Here is a 15,744-nt window from a genome sequence, read left to right as displayed (position 1 = left end):
ATTTAAAAGTTTTTTTCCTCCTTTGCCAAAGTCAGAGAAGTAGTTCTAATTTGACAAAGTACATGTATCAACAGTCCACTGTCAAAAATCAGTTAAAATCTTTGTGTTTTGACAAAACGCTATAGAATGATCGTTCTCTTAGCCAGCCTTCATGTCCCCCTAAAGCAGGGGTCCCCAAACCTTTTGGACCTCAGGGACCACCAAGTCCATAATTTTAAATCCCGGGGACCACTAATACGAATCCAGCGCACCGTTTGCTGAAGTGCCTGGACTCCCAGCACTGTCCCTCCTCTCTCTTTCTCCCACCCCTCTCTCCCACTCTTCCTCTCTCATTCTTTTTCCCCCCTCTCTCTTTCTCCCACTCATTCTGTCATCTCTCTCCCCCCTTTCTCTTTCTCTTTCTCTCTTTCTCCCCCTCTCTCCCCCCCTTTCTCTCTCTCCCACTCATTCTGTCATCTATCTTTCCCCTTTCTCTTTCCCTCTCTCTCCCCCCTCTCTCTCTCCCACTCATTCTGTCATCTATCTTTCTCTCCCCTTTTCTCTCTTTCTCTCTCTCTCTCCCCCCCTCTTTCATTCTGATTCTCTCTCTCACTGATTCTATTTCATTCTGTCTCTCTCTTATTATGTTTCTCTCTCTCATTCCGATTCTCCACGTATCCCTTTCAGAGCCAGGCGGCTTCGAGCAAGAGCTGCAAAGAGAGTGTCCCTCCCCCGGGCGACATCCCCGGGGAGGCGGGCAAGCCAGGCAGCAGAGTTTTCCCTCCAGCTGAGTAAGCAGCCCAGAGACTCCAGGAGGAGGAGGAGGAGGCGGGCAGAAGCGGGGGGGAGTGCTCTGGAGAAACAAGGCGCGCGGGAAGGAACACTGCCTGCTGCACCAACATTGCAAAATTCAGGTGTGGGGGGTCAATACTTAATGCAAGACATCCCCCTTCGGCCCCACCCCCGCACTTCTTCCAAGAAGTGGTGTTCTCTCTCTCTCTTTCATTCTCTCTTATTCTCTTTCTCTGTCTCTCATTCTCTCATTCTAATTCTCTCTTCTCTCTCTCTCACTCTCTCATTCTCTTTCTCATTCTCTCTCTTTCATTCTGTCTCTTTTTCTCTATTTCATTTTGCACAGCATCAGCATTCCGCCTCAGTATATTTGCCCAGCCGGTGGAGCAAAGCAGCCCTCGTCTCCTGCCACTTGGGACTCGGAGCTATAAACAGCATCTGATCAGGGGAACAGCCGGATTTTGCTCTCTATTGTGGACACCAGATCAGCCCCGTGCAAGCTCTCATCTTTCGAGGAGCCTGGCTGAAGTTTCCCACGCTGTTTCAGCGAGCACTCCTTGTGAGACGAAAGCTTGCAGGGAGCCGATTTGGCATCCGCAAAAGAGAGCAAAATCCGGCTATTCCCCGGACCAGTCACCATTTACCACTCCGAGTCCCAAGCGGCAGGAGACAAGGGCTACTTTGCGCCACTGGCTGGGCAAATATACCGAGGTGGAATGCTGATACTGCGCAAGTGTAAGTAGTGCTTCCCTCCCACAGGTTCCATCCATCGCAATAGCTGCTTTGGCCCGCTTGCGCCACAGCTCCTCCACCAGGGTGGACTGGCAAAAATACGAAGATTTCTCCACGGACCACCAAAATTTTCTCGCGGAGTACCAGTGGTCCGCGGATCACCGGTTGGTGACCGCTGTCCTAATGTACACTTAGAGAGAGCTTGAGAAGGATTCAATGGATGAGAATCCTCAGGGGGAAAACAACTCAAGAAGCTTGGGAAATTTTGAAAAGTGAGATTATAAAAGCACAGTCTAACACAATACCAATGAAGAAGAAAAATAGTAGATCACAAAAGAAACCAGCATGGATGCATAAAGAACTATCTGACAAATTGAAAGACAAAAAGGACAAATATAAAAAGTGGAAAGAGGGGGAAATAACTAAGGCAGAATATCAGCAAATAGCCCGAGCCTGTAAAGATGAAGTGAGGAAAGCTAAGGCTCACAATGAACAAAGGCTAGCGACAAAAGTAAAAAATAACAAAAAAAGCTTCTTCCAACATGTTAAAAACAAGAAAAAGTCAAGGAAACAATTGGCCCATTGCTGGGAGAAAGTGGCAAGAAGATGACAAGCAACAGGAGAAAGCAGATCTACTTAACTCATATTTTGCATCTGTCTTTACACAAAAGGAAAAACAATCCAACCTATCAAAACAGCACTACAAAAACAGATTAGAAACACAAGTTAAAATAGGGAAGAAAATGGTAAGTGAACACCTGTCTACCCTAGACGAGTTCAAATCACCAGGACCGGATGGATTACACCCCAAGGTTCTGAAGGAACTGGCAGGCGTGATCTCAGAACCACTGAACTATATCTTTCAAAGATCCTGGAGCACAGGGGAGCTGCCAAAGGACTGGAAAAGAGCTGATGTAGTTCCCATCTTCAAAAAGGAAAAAAACAGATCCAGGAAACTACAGACCTATCAGTCTGACCTCAATACCGGGAAGATTCTGGAAAAGATAATCAAGCAACGAATCACGAACACCTAGAAGCAAACAAAGTAATAACCAAAAGCCAACATGGGTTTGTCAAAACAGATCATGCCAGACTAATCTTATCGCATTCTTTGACAAAATGACAAAATTAGTAGACCAGAGGAATGCTGTTGATATAATTTACTTGGACTTCAGTAAAGCATTTGATAAAGTAGACCATAACCTACTACTAGATAAAGTAGAAAAATGTGGGTTAGACAGCACCACCACCAGATGGATTCGTAACTGGCTGACCAACCGCACTCAACGTGTAGTCCTCAACGGAACTACATCCACATGGAGGGAAGTATGCAGTGGAGTACCCCAAGGCTCTGTTTTAGGCCCAGTACTCTTCAACATCTTCATCAATGACTTGGACGAGGGGATAGATGGGGAACTCATCAAATTTGCAGATGACACCAAGCTGGCAGGAATAGCCAACACTCCAGAAGATAGGCTCAAGTTACAGAAAGATCTTGACAGACTTGAACATTGGGCGCTATCTAACAAAATGAAATTCAACAGTGAAAAAAGTAAGGTTCTACATTTAGGCCAAAAAACAAAATGCACCAGTACCGTATATGTGGTACCTTGCTCAATAGTAGTACCTGTGAGAGGGATCTTGGAGTCCTAGTGGATAACCATCTAGATATGAGCCAGCAGTGTGCAGCAGCTGTTAAAAAAGCCAACACAGTTCTGGGCTGCATAAACAGAGGATAGAATCAAGATCACGTGAAGTGCTAGTACCACTTTATAATGCCTTGGTAAGGCCACACTTGGAATATTGCATCCAGTTTTGGTGCCACGATGTAAAAAGATGTTGAGACTCTAGAAAGAGTGCAGAGAAGAGCAACAAAGATGATTAGGGACTGGAGGATAAAACATATGAAGAACGGTTGCAGGAACTGGGTATGTCTAGTTTAACAAAAGAAGGACTAGGGAGACATGATAGCTGTGTTCCAATATCTCAGGGGCTGCCACAAAGAAGAGGAGTCGGGCTGTTCTCCAAAGCACCTGAGGGTAGAACAAGAAGCAATGGGTGGAAACTGATCAAAGAAAGAAGCAACTTAGAACTAAGGAGAAATTTCCTGACAGTTAGAACAATTAATAAGTGGAACGACTTGCCTTCAGAAGTTGTGAATGCTCCAACACTGGAAATTTTTAAGAAAATGTTGGATAACCATCTGACTGAGATGGTGTAGGGTTTCCTGCCTGGGCAGGGGGTTGGACTAGAAGGCCTCCAAGGTCCCTTCCAACTCTGATGTTATATATGTTATATTATTTAATATGTATAATGCTTAATGTCTTAAGAAGTTCTAAATGTTGGTGATATAGCCAATGTTCATCTTTAATGCATAGCACGTTACTTGCTGCCATTGAAACCACATGCTAGTTTCTTTAGAGAAAGAATGCTATGTTCATTAGATTTAGATTTAACACAATCAAAAAAGATATTGAGCAGGTAGGATGAAGAACAGATGAAGAATACAAGAGAACAAGACCAACTTGTTTTATATGTGGCTCAGTTTAGATAATATGCAATATCCATATCTGTATTTGAGCTGACACCACATCATTGAAATTATTTGCTGGTGGAATTCAACAAAAGAAAAGGTTTTAGGTATTCATTTCCATAGGAAAAATTGTACTGAGAAAACACATTAATTGGGATATATATTGCAATTGTATGAACAAAATATATCCCTAACCATGCTTTCCTAGTCTATAAGGGATTTTCAAATCATAGGAACAGGGGAAAAAAGGGATGCTATTCTTGGCAATAAAAATAACCCAATTAAATTTATTATCAAGTTTCTGCAGTATGTGGTTTTCAGAGTTCAGTAACTACTGTGTTTTCCTGAAAATAAGACCCTGTCTTATATTTTTTTGAACCCTGAAATAAGCACTTGGCCTTATTGCCATGCAATCAAAAGCCTGATTGGACTTATTATCAGAGGATGTCTTATTTGGGGGGGGGAAAGGGTATTATGAAAATTCATCATGGCCATCATTCCCAAACTCTGCACTGCAACATGCGGGCATTGCAGCAAACTCACAAGGCACCCTGGCATACCAAGAATCACTAAAAGTGCCATGGATTGAGAAAGTTTGGGAATTTCTGAACCAGAGACTTGCAAATCTTTTTCTTTTTGCTATTTGACTATGATTTTTAAAATGGGCCCACAGTCCAAAGCTGGTAGATACTCTGTTCAGCTTGATAGTTTACAAGCTGTTCCGTTTTGTTGGAACAAAACAAAACTTCTATGGAAGTAGGAGGAATGAAAATATTATCTCCTTGTTGAGTTTTCTCTGAAAGCATGAGTTTTATACAAATTAATACATAATCATACATCATGTATTTATTGAAAGCAGAAGTGCATTATATTAGCACTTTTCAGTGTCACATTTTGAAAATTTTTTATTCAGATTCAGGAATATTTTATGCTTTTTTTAAAGGGGAAGGGAAAGGAACAAAAGTAACAATATTGTGTAAAATTCTTATTTAATAGATTGATGAACAGTTAAACAATTCGGGAACTGAATCGACATCAGAGGTAATCAGACTTTTTTACAACACAACATTCACTATTTCTGAATCACTGTAATTACCATAATAATGAATCTGTTCAAAAGCACTCTGTGTCAAGTAAAACTTTGGGAAGGCACAAGATCACAATTGAGAACACAGTGTGAACACCATTACTTCTGACCTAATCTTGTTTCAGCTTTATAAAATGATCTTTATGGTTCTCAGTTACTAGTTAGTGAATACTTGTACACGTTTTACCAAATTTGTTTTCTGACTGATGTTATCTTCTACTTTGATCAAATTTTGCAATGTGGTTTAGCTAAATGTGAGCAGCTTTTTGACACTGAGTGAGATACAGATTGTGGACTACATACAATACACACATTTATTCAAGTTTTACTGTGGCTTGCTGAAAAGTCACATTTAGCTATGTTATATACATATTTAAATAGGCTGTAGTGAGTTCAAAATGTCTGATTCAATAAATACACTAAGCTAAAATTAAGCAAATATGATTTTAGGTGATCTCTCACTCATTTGCTGTATATATCCACCATTCCCTAACTAAGTTTACACTGAGTATTATAATGTGGTTTGTTGGGTTTGGATATAGCAAGTTGTACAAAGACAGCCCCTGTGTTGTAAATCAAAGGTTATGCATCAGAACAGCTACTTTAGCAACCTAGAGCAAATAATGGCTAAGTATGATCCAGCCACACACTCATGAACCACTCTACCTTAAAAACAGAATATGTACATATAAATGTAAGATTGATGAATGACCGAACTGTGGTCAGTAAAAAACAGCATTAGACTTAATGCATCTGCTAATGTGATATTATTAGTCATATTATAATGAATTAGTGTTATTGTTATTAGTTATAGTTATTCTCCTATCTATTACCTTGATTGTAGCTTTAGATGGCATATATACATGGTATAATTCTCATCTACCATGTATTTACAGGCAATTTACCAATTAAAATAATACAGCTGTTAGTCATCTCTTAACAGCATGGATTCAGTGTCTCACATCTATTGTTACACACATGCTTAATTACTTATAGTAGCATAATTATGATACAATGTAACTTTAAAGCAACATGCCTACACATTTTTATTTTTTTTTCATAGCCAAATGATATTCAAGTGGCGAAAGTCTCTAATCCATACAAGTTAATTATTTGTGTACTTAAGCAGTTATTCTACGCATTTCTTTAACTGATAGTTTTGATATTTACAAATGGAATTTCAATAATTCTTGAAATCCTTATGTTATAACTTGCCTTTAACAGAGTCTTTTAAAATGTAAGTTCATCCAAGTAATTGCCTACTATTTTATTAATTAACATTTAGATGATTTTAGTCAATGCTTGAATGGGTTTTTTCTTTTAAGGATATTTTGAACTAATGATATAAATAATATGAATTATAAAACTAATGAAGCTGACATTGTATTTATATTTAAATTTCAAATAATAATTATTGCATTTTTAATACCTGATTACAGGTATTGTAGTATGACATAATTTGAAATATACATTGTACTTCAGTTTAAATAATTAATTTCTGATCAAATTATTTATAGTTTGGGTACTTAAACATAACTGTGTTGAACTGTTAAATATCCAAAAATGGAAATAATTTGATCTGTAATACTATAAAGTAGAAATATTTATATATTTAGATTAAAAGAGTCTAATGTTTTAAAATAGCATGTTTCTGTAGCAGACAATGGAACTTCCATATGCTTACAGTCAATGTTCTCTACGTTGTAGCTGAATGGGGTATCCAACACAAGATTTTTCCATGCCTTTTATTTATTAGGCATCAGTATGTATTTATGAAACAACATAATATGGCTTTGGCTTTATTTACAGGGAATGGAGAGCTTAGCAAGAACAGAGATGGCAAAAAGGAAGGCTGAACTGATAGCAATATTTTGCATAACATATTAAATAGGATTGTTGGATGATCTTTTCTCCTGAGCAATAATAATGTAATAGGAATTTTTGGTACCAAGTGTGATAGAGCTCTGGCAATATATTAGTATATTTATACATAAGATAAAGATTCCCCCACACATGCGTGCTAGTCATTTCCGGCTCTAGGGGTGGTACTCATCTCCTTTTCTAAGTTGAAGAGCCAGCGCTGTCTGAAAATGTCTCCGTGGTCATGTGGCTGACATGATTAAACGCCGAAGGCACTCGGAGCGCTGTTACCTTCCCACCAAAGTTGTCCCTATTTTTCTACTTGCATTTTTTACATGCTTTCGAACTGCTATGTTGGCAGAAGCTGGGACAAGTAACAGGAGCTCACTCCATTATGCGCTGCCGACCTTCTGATAGACAAGCTCAGTGTCTTAAACACTGAGCCACCACGTCCCTAACATATTTATACACATTCTGGTATAATTCTATAAGCATTCCACATAAATCAAAGTGATAGGAGTAAGCTTACTAAATAGTATCCAATTAATATGGCATTTCTATAGTTTATTTTAATTTGTTTAAATGCATATATTTAATCTAAATCTTGTTGATGGACACTGGCTATTTTTTAAATTGAAGTGCATATTTCATATTTTAAATTTAGCTCTGCTTTTAATGCTCGTAATAGTACAGTTAAATCTGTATGTAAGATGGCTCAGTCAAGTAGTCTCAATGCTAAATTACATATCCAATTTTTTTCAGATTCTTTTTAAAGAACTCAATGTTGAAAAAAAGAGCATAGGAGCTAGTATTTCATTTTAAATAAAGTTTTCTTGTATACAACATAATCTTTAAGGACTGAAGTAATTACGATGACTATTTTCCAAATAAGCAAGGCATTTTATATGGTGTTTTAAATATTCAGTAGATACTATGGTAGTTGTGATGTAGTATTGCTAGTAGATTAATCTAGAGTCTGAAGTTAATTTACTGGGTATGTTTTAGTCAACTAATGTGCCTTCGAGCCCTTCATAAAAAAGTTTCTATCATGACCAAACTTCCATATAGATCATGTGTTTTCTAGAAAACAGATGAATTTTTGTTGATATTCCCTTCCACACAGATTTGAAGCTGTTTTTTAGGGACACAAAGAACTTTGGGGGGGGGGATTTCCATTGGATTGATATCCTTTCTGATATCCAATCCAACAGACTGGATTGTCTGGGTCAAATCATGTACAATGCAAATTTCTACATGGGAAGAGCAACTTCCTTTGATGTCTGGCTATCCAAAGGTTGTCCGTTACTGGAATTTCTACGCAGTCACAGATTCTGTCCATTCACTCTTTAAAAATTGAACATCGTATGGAAAGCAAATTATTCACAGGCATTGGCAACTACCCTGTTCAAATGTTCATGGCAATCTTTGTTTTTAACAACAGGAAGGTGACGAGTCACTGCTAGTGACTGTAGTTCCTGTAAAAGCTAAAAAATCACCTGGAAGGATGAAAATAAGTTTTGAGGACCGAGAGAGAGAAAGAGAAGAACAAGAAAGAAGAAAGATTGAAGAAGAAAAGCGACTGAGATATGAGCAGGAAAAAGAAGCTCTAAAGGAAGTCAAATATTTTTCACCAGATGTGGTAAGCTAATTGGCATGTAAAACTGTTGCATGATCTCAAAAGCATATTTATTTAGAAATAGCCCTCCTCTGTGAATGAAGGGAAAGTTTCTTCCAGGGAAGTAAGAGCATAACTATGGAGAAAATTGTTTTAGGCCGCATGTCCCAAAGGGGTGCAAATCTGAGAAATGAACCTTCTGTATAGGATGAAGAGGAAAGCTTTGATAATGAAAGCAATGACGCTCCCTCTCCTGGTAAAATTAAATTAACATTTGAAGAATTGGAAAGACAAAGACAAGAGAAAGAGAAAAAGCAAGCAGAAGAGGAGGCAAGGCTTCGTTTGGAAGAGGAAAAACGCGCCTATGAGGAAGCAAGGCAACAAATGGTAAGCGTGTGGTGTTCAAACATATAAAGCCAGGAGATTTTTGTAACATGGGATATTGCAGGATGATTTTGTTACCGTGTAATGGAGGATTTATCCCATTTAAGAAAAGATCAAAGATTTACAGGGTATTGAAGTTCCTTGTTTCCCATTTCTTAAGCACTTTCTCTTCTTTCACTCCTCCACAACATATGGGCCCAAAATGTTATTGGAAGGTATGTGGCTTTTTTTCCCCCTGGTGGCTGGAGAATCTCTTAAATAGAAATTACAGAGGACAGTCCTGCTACTTGTAAATTTGCTGATTTGCTGATTTCTCCCATTCTCCAGATGCATTTTGTATTCTCCTGAGAAAATCTTCCCAAGTATTCTGGGATCTGTATCTTTGGGTAGAATTCCTTTGGCTGGATTAAAGTTTCCATAAGCAAAAGGCATTGTTTTCTTGGTGGAGAAGTCAAAATCCAACTTTTTTTTAAATACTGAGGTTTATAGATGTAACTATCAAAATATTATTAATCTGTAATTTCCTTAATACAGTTTAATGGAATGATATTCTTTAATTTTGGCACAAATTTAATATTATACATTTTTTCTTTAACACTATATTTGTCATTACGATTCTGTTTAATAATACACATTATTAAATATCGCTATTGATAGCAGACTTAATAAACTGTAATTGAATTGAATTTAGCCACCATTATTTTTAGAGTTAATTGTTGAAAAAAGCTTTATTTCCTTATTGATATGCCCCAGTTTGTGCGAGTTGAAAGGAAAGTTTCCACTTCCATTTCCTTGAGTATGTGTTCCCCACAAGGCTGTGTCCTGAGTCCGTTATTGTTCACCTGGATGACCCATGTCTGCTGTGCCATGTCTGCTATGAATCATATTGTGAAGTATGCAGATGACATGGCAGTGGTGGGTCTTATCTGGGATGACAGTGTATAGGGAGATGAAACCCTGGTGGACTGGTGCAATAAAAATAACCTGGTTTTGAATGTTAATAAAAACAAAGGAGATCATTGTTGATTTTAGAAAGAACCGGTATAGTCATTAAGACTGCAGCTATGTAGGTGGACAATAGCATTAAGTATCTGGGGGTGTAGATAATGAACAACGTAATTTGGTCTCTTCATACATTATCTTTAGTGAAATTTGCAAACCAGTGTTTGCATTTCCTGTGTCGGATGAGGAGAGCACATCTTTCTCTTTCTGTCCTGGCCACTTTTTACAGAGGCACTATTGAGAGTGTTTTAACAAACTGCATCATTGTTTGGTTTGGTGGCAGCAGTGCCTCAGATAAAAAGTCCATAGAGTGGTAAGGACAGCTGAGAAGATTATAGGAAGCTTACTTCCCATTATTCAGGATACTGCTTATAAGTACTATGTGCTTAGAGCTCGAAGCATTGTTAAGAGACCCCACACACCCACTTCACGGTCTTTTTTCTGTTGCTCCCCTCTGGGAGGAAGTTTCGAAGTATCTATAGCAAGACTACTAGATTTTGTAAAAGCTTTGTTCCTTATGCCATCTGTCTTGTAAATTCGCAGGATTCTTTTTTTTCTCCATGTATATGTATACATTCGAACTAGACTGTGATGTTTATCTATGTCATATATGTGTGTTTAGGCATAATGGTTATCTTTTGAGAGCTGAATGCAACACAATTTCATTTTAATGTATGCTGATTAGTGTACATTTAAAGTTGACAATAAAATTTTTATTCTATTCCAAACTTACCACATCACAATAATTACCGTGTTTCCCCGAAAATAAGACATGTCCGGATAAGAAGCCCAATTGGGCTTTTCAGCGTATGCGATAATATAACCCCCCCCCAAAATAAGCCCCCCCACCAACTACTTACATGTATATGCAGCCGGTCCTGCCATTTCCTCTGGTTGCTTGTCACGCAACCAAAATGACTTGAGGAGGCGTGGCCAGGGGTGGTGGAAGGGGGAGACATGCCCTCCCCTCCCTGTTCTTTATGGCCAACATATCCCACCCCATCCCAATGGCAACAGCAGCTTGTCTGCTTCCCTTCGCCAGTCTCTTTATCGAGAGGGGTGGCAGGTGGGGAGGGGAGAAGTGGGATGCAGGTCTTATCTTTCAAGCTCCATTGCTTTCCTTGCTGTTGTGTCCAGGGAAACACGCTGTAAAAGAAAGCCTTCTCGCGAGTTTGAGAAGTTTGATTGAACTTGTGAGAAGGCGTTCTTTTACAGTGTGTTTCCCTGGACACAATGGCAAGGAATGCGATGGAGCTGAAAAGGTATAAGCAAAGGGCAGGAGCCCTGTCATGCCCGGAGATGTGGGGGAAGAAGAGACAGCAAGGGGAGCCATGTCTCACTTCACACATCTTGCTTCTCCCCCGCCTCTCACCTGCCACCCCTCTCAATAAAGAGACAGCGGGGAAGGGAAGCAGCTGTTGCCATTGGGGTGGGGTGGGACGTGTTTGGCCGCTCGGCTGGCGCGGAGAGCAAGGAGGGGGTCAAAAGAAAATAAGACCCTGTCTTATTTTGGGGGAAACACAGTAGGCATTTTGCAAATTAATGGCATATTTGAACATTCTTTTGAAAGCTGCTTTAAAATATATTCTTTCCCTAAAGAGAAATGAAGAAAATGAAGAAGAAGCTGAAAATTCTGTCAAGGAGTTCCGTCCTGGAAAACTGAGACTAACATTTGAGGAAATAGAAAAACAAAGGCAAGAGGAGGAAAAAAGAAGAGCAGAGGAAGAGGCCCGGAGGCGTATAGAAGAGGAGAAAAAAGCATTTGCTGAGGCAAGAAAAAGCATGGTAGGTATCCTTTTAGCTATTTCAGCTAGCTTTAGCTGTTCATTTTTGCTAGATTCATTTATCAACCATTAGTTTGATAAATTTATCAACTATCATTTGTGTAAATCATTACACAAATGATTTAACATCAACTTGTAACACTGAAAAAAACAAGAACAACTCCCCCCCCCCCAACAAATCCCAAACTTAAGCTAAAAGAGTTAGAGATACTTCTCTGTGAATCAAGGATCCTGTGGAATTTTCCCTGGGGAGAGGGTTAAATAATTTTTTACTAGTGTCTTTTTCACATACATCCTTCTCCACACAGTTTTCTTGTGCTGTTTTCAGTATTCATAAATCTTTTAGGGAAACCCATAGTCATAATGACTAATACTAATTTATATTTATTTGGATCTCCTGAAACATCAAGACTGGCCAGACTAAAAAAAACCAAACACAAAAAATCAATTTAATTGAAATGCTCTAATACTATAGATTTACCTATAAAGTTATTTCTAGGTCATCATTTGAGTTAGAAAGATTATCAAGGTCATATATAGTTTTTTTTTTTAAAAAATATTAAAATAAATAGGAGAAAGTTAATTTAAAAAACCAAAAAAGAAAGCAAGTTATAACTTTAAAAATTAGTGCCAATTTTTAAATCTCAGCTCAGACTGAGGAAACAATATGCTAGTTTGTTTACTAGTTTGAATGACGTTGGATCATGTAAATGTCTTTATAGTGGTATTTATTTATAAAATTTATTTACCGACCATCTTGTATCAAAGGATTCCTGGTGGTTTATTTGAGATTATGATAACCCACACTCTCAAAATTTGACCAAAGCAATAAAAATAAATGTATTATCAATATGTAATCAATAATTTAATGTTTATACTGATATTATATTGTTAATGAACCAGATTATTTTTTAATAGGGGCCAGATGATGAACTTTCACTAATGTCAAAAACTGCATCTCAAGAATCTTTGACACCTGGAAAACTGGATATTAATTTTGAAGAATTACTGAGACAAAAAATGGAAGAAGAAAAAAGACGCACAGAAGAAGAACGCCGACAAAAACTGGAACAAGAGAAGCAAGAATATGAACTGCTCAGACAAGAAATGGGACAGGTCTGTGTTTTAAGTCAGGGTTCTCCAACCTTGGTCCCTTTATGACTTGTGGACTTCAACTCCCAGAGTCCCTCAGTCAGCAAAGCTGGCTGAGGAATTCTGGGAGTTGAAGTCCACAAGTCTTAAAGGGACCAAGGTTGGAGACCCCTGCTTTAAATTGTGAGATATTTACCTCCTTGATAGCAGACTCGGCTAACAGATTTTTAATTTATAAAATACGTAACTTCTAAATGATTTTTGCTTGCAGACGTTTCATTACTTGATTAGGTAACATTATCAGTGCTATTGAGTCAGAGGTTTGCTCCCTGTAGTGCAGGGGTCTCCAACCTTGGTCCCTTTAAGACTTGTGGACTTCAACTCCCAGAATTCCTCAGCCAGCTTGTGGACTCTGGGAGTTGAAGTCCACAAGTCTTAAAGGGACCAAGGTTGGAGACCCCTGCTGTAGTGCCTTGCCAGTGTGAATAGGGGTGCGCGTTTTCTCCTTGTTAGTTTCTTGATTAGGGTAGTGTTTTCTGCTTCTCTATCTTGTGTTAATCTCTGCTTATAGGCCTCTGGAGATGTTTTCTGGTGTTATTTCTTTCTTAGCTTTCTTATTGTTCCTTTTGAATGGTGTATAAATGTGGTTTCTCTCTATATGTCTGTTATTTTTAATTGGGTTTTGTTCAGATATTCTTTGTTTAAGTGATAATTTCAAACATTTTATTCTAATAGGAGGAGGAGGAATGTGAAACCTTTGAGCTAAGCAGGGAATATGAGGAACTGATAAAGTTAAAAAGAAGTGGCTCAATTCAACCAAAGAACCTAAAGAAAAAATTTGAAAAAATTGGACAATTATCTGAGGAAGAAACACAAAAAAAAATTGAAGAAGAGAGAGCAAGGAGGAGAGCTATGGATCAAGAAATAAAAGAAAGAGAAGCAGAAAAATTTCAAGAGGTATGCTATTTTTTAAGTATATAAATAGAGAAATAATTTGTGGCCATCATTTAAGCAGTTGTAACTGTCTGGATACTGGAGGCTTGCCAATATAATTTTAAGACCTTTTATAGTTTGGTGTTTGTCATGTCTCCGTTTAGGAGAAAAAAGATGTGGCTTTAACAAATGAGCATTCAAAATGATAGCAAAATGTTATCAAGGAAACAGGATTCTGGATCTGCATAACAATCTCTGATAATCTTATACATCTGGTTTATTTATTTATATCCCTCTTTTATTGTTTTTATAAATAACTCAAGTCAGTGAATTTACCTAATGCTCCTCCCTCTTGAATTTTCCCCGCAACTCTATAAAGTGGGTTGGGCTGAAGAAGAGTGAACCAAAGTCACACAGCTGGTTTTTATGCCTATGGCAGGACTAGAACTTACAGTCTCCTATTTCTAGTTTGGAGTCTTAATCACTAGATAAAACTGGCTCTCAACTTAATCCTGTTTTATTTATTAAATACTCACATCTTGTCAGTTAAATGAAAGGTGCGATACAAATTGTATTCTCTATATCAGTGATGGTGAATCTTTTTGCCACCGCGTGCCAGAAGCGGGGGGGGGAGGGGGGGAAGGTCGTGTATGCACTCTGCCCCCGCGCATGCATGCATGACCCCCTCCGCTCCTGGGATGCAATGGCCCATTTTTCTCTCTCCCCAAGCTCCAGAGCCTTTCTAGGAGCTTGGGGAGGGTGAAAACAGTCTTCCCCTCCCCCCCAGAGGCCCTCTGGAGGCAGGAAATGGCCCATTTGCCAACTTCCAGTAGGACCGGAAGTTGGCAAATGGGCCATTTTCTGCCTCCAGAGGGCCTCTGGGGGAGAGGAGGCTGTTTTTGCCCTCCCCAGGCTCCTAGAAAGGCTCTGGAGGCTGGGAAGAGAGAAAAACGGACTTCCCCACCCACCCACCCCAGGCCTTCCGGAGGCAGGAAACCCAGAAGGTGCGAAAATCAGCTGGCCAGTGTGCCGGAGCTGAGCTCGCATGCCTCCGATATGGCTATGCGTGCCACTTATGGTATGCGTGCCATAGATTCGCCATCACAGCTCTATATCGTAACTGATAATATGTTACCTACAATATAGAAAATACAAATTCAAATCTACAAATAGTAACATAAATGCCTGTGGGTAAAAATAAAACAAAACTCAGGTACCATATAATGGATAGGAAGGTTACACATTTAAAACAATCATTAATTGGTTCCGGGAGGCATGATGAATACCAAAAACAATGACTACCAAACCATTTCCCCCTCCATAAAGAATAATGTAATGTAATGAGTCACAGGGCAGCCAACACCTGGAAGTTCCAGCTTGCGCATTGAATACCAAAAGATGAATACTGGGACAAAATTTTTGCACCAAAGTGCATTGAGTACCAAATTTGATGAGTTTCAAAGCAATTGAGTAGCAAGATATCACTGTACATTTATTTTAGAAACTTTCAAGATGAAATTAAAATCAAGAGGAATAAAATTCTTGGTAAAAGGTGAAAATGATCTGTTTGCTAGATGGAATTACCGTCCCTTTGTAGAAACTACCCTCTAATATCTTAAAGTACGCTGATGTCTAGAAACATGTGAAGCTTTCCAGGATAGGGCATAATCTTGTTTAAATTACCTAACATATTCTATGTCAGGCTATGTTTGATGTTCTTCCAAGCCCACAGTTAATGGAGCTCAGCTGGCATAGTAACTGGGAACATAAATAAAAATAAACCTGTTTTTATTTCAAATGCACTAATTACCAGTCAGTTTCCAGGTACCATTCCAAGTTCTGCATTTAAAAGTCCAGTGGCTTAAGCTCTTAAAAAAAGAAAAACATGGCTTTTAAGTTTTGGTGGCTTAATTTGCTTTTTCCATTTTTATTTTAAACCATTTACATGCCT

General features: G+C 38.6%; 1 protein-coding gene across 6 annotated transcripts in view; it reads left to right on the top strand.

The window, feature by feature from the left end:
- The window catches only part of NEXN (nexilin F-actin binding protein), a 40,123-nt gene that overhangs the window by 19,569 nt on the left and 4,810 nt on the right, over positions 1-15,744 (top strand). For 4 of the 6 annotated variants that reach the window (XM_058177916.1, XM_058177912.1, XM_058177915.1 and 1 more), the window contains 6 exons: positions 5,033-5,077; positions 8,425-8,622; positions 8,806-8,985; positions 11,584-11,769; positions 12,687-12,884; positions 13,596-13,817. In XM_058177916.1, the coding sequence (XP_058033899.1) occupies positions 5,033-5,077; positions 8,425-8,622; positions 8,806-8,985; positions 11,584-11,769; positions 12,687-12,884; positions 13,596-13,817 (1,029 nt within the window). The remainder of the gene's footprint in view (positions 1-5,032; positions 5,078-8,424; positions 8,623-8,805; positions 8,986-11,583; positions 11,770-12,686; positions 12,885-13,595; positions 13,818-15,744) is intronic. The other 2 variants (XM_058177913.1, XM_058177914.1) reach the window with 2 other exon arrangements.

Source organism: Ahaetulla prasina, chromosome 3 (assembly GCF_028640845.1).
Source record: "Ahaetulla prasina isolate Xishuangbanna chromosome 3, ASM2864084v1, whole genome shotgun sequence".
NCBI classification, from domain to species: domain Eukaryota; kingdom Metazoa; phylum Chordata; class Lepidosauria; order Squamata; family Colubridae; genus Ahaetulla; species Ahaetulla prasina.
This window is presented reverse-complemented; position numbering and strand designations above follow the sequence as displayed.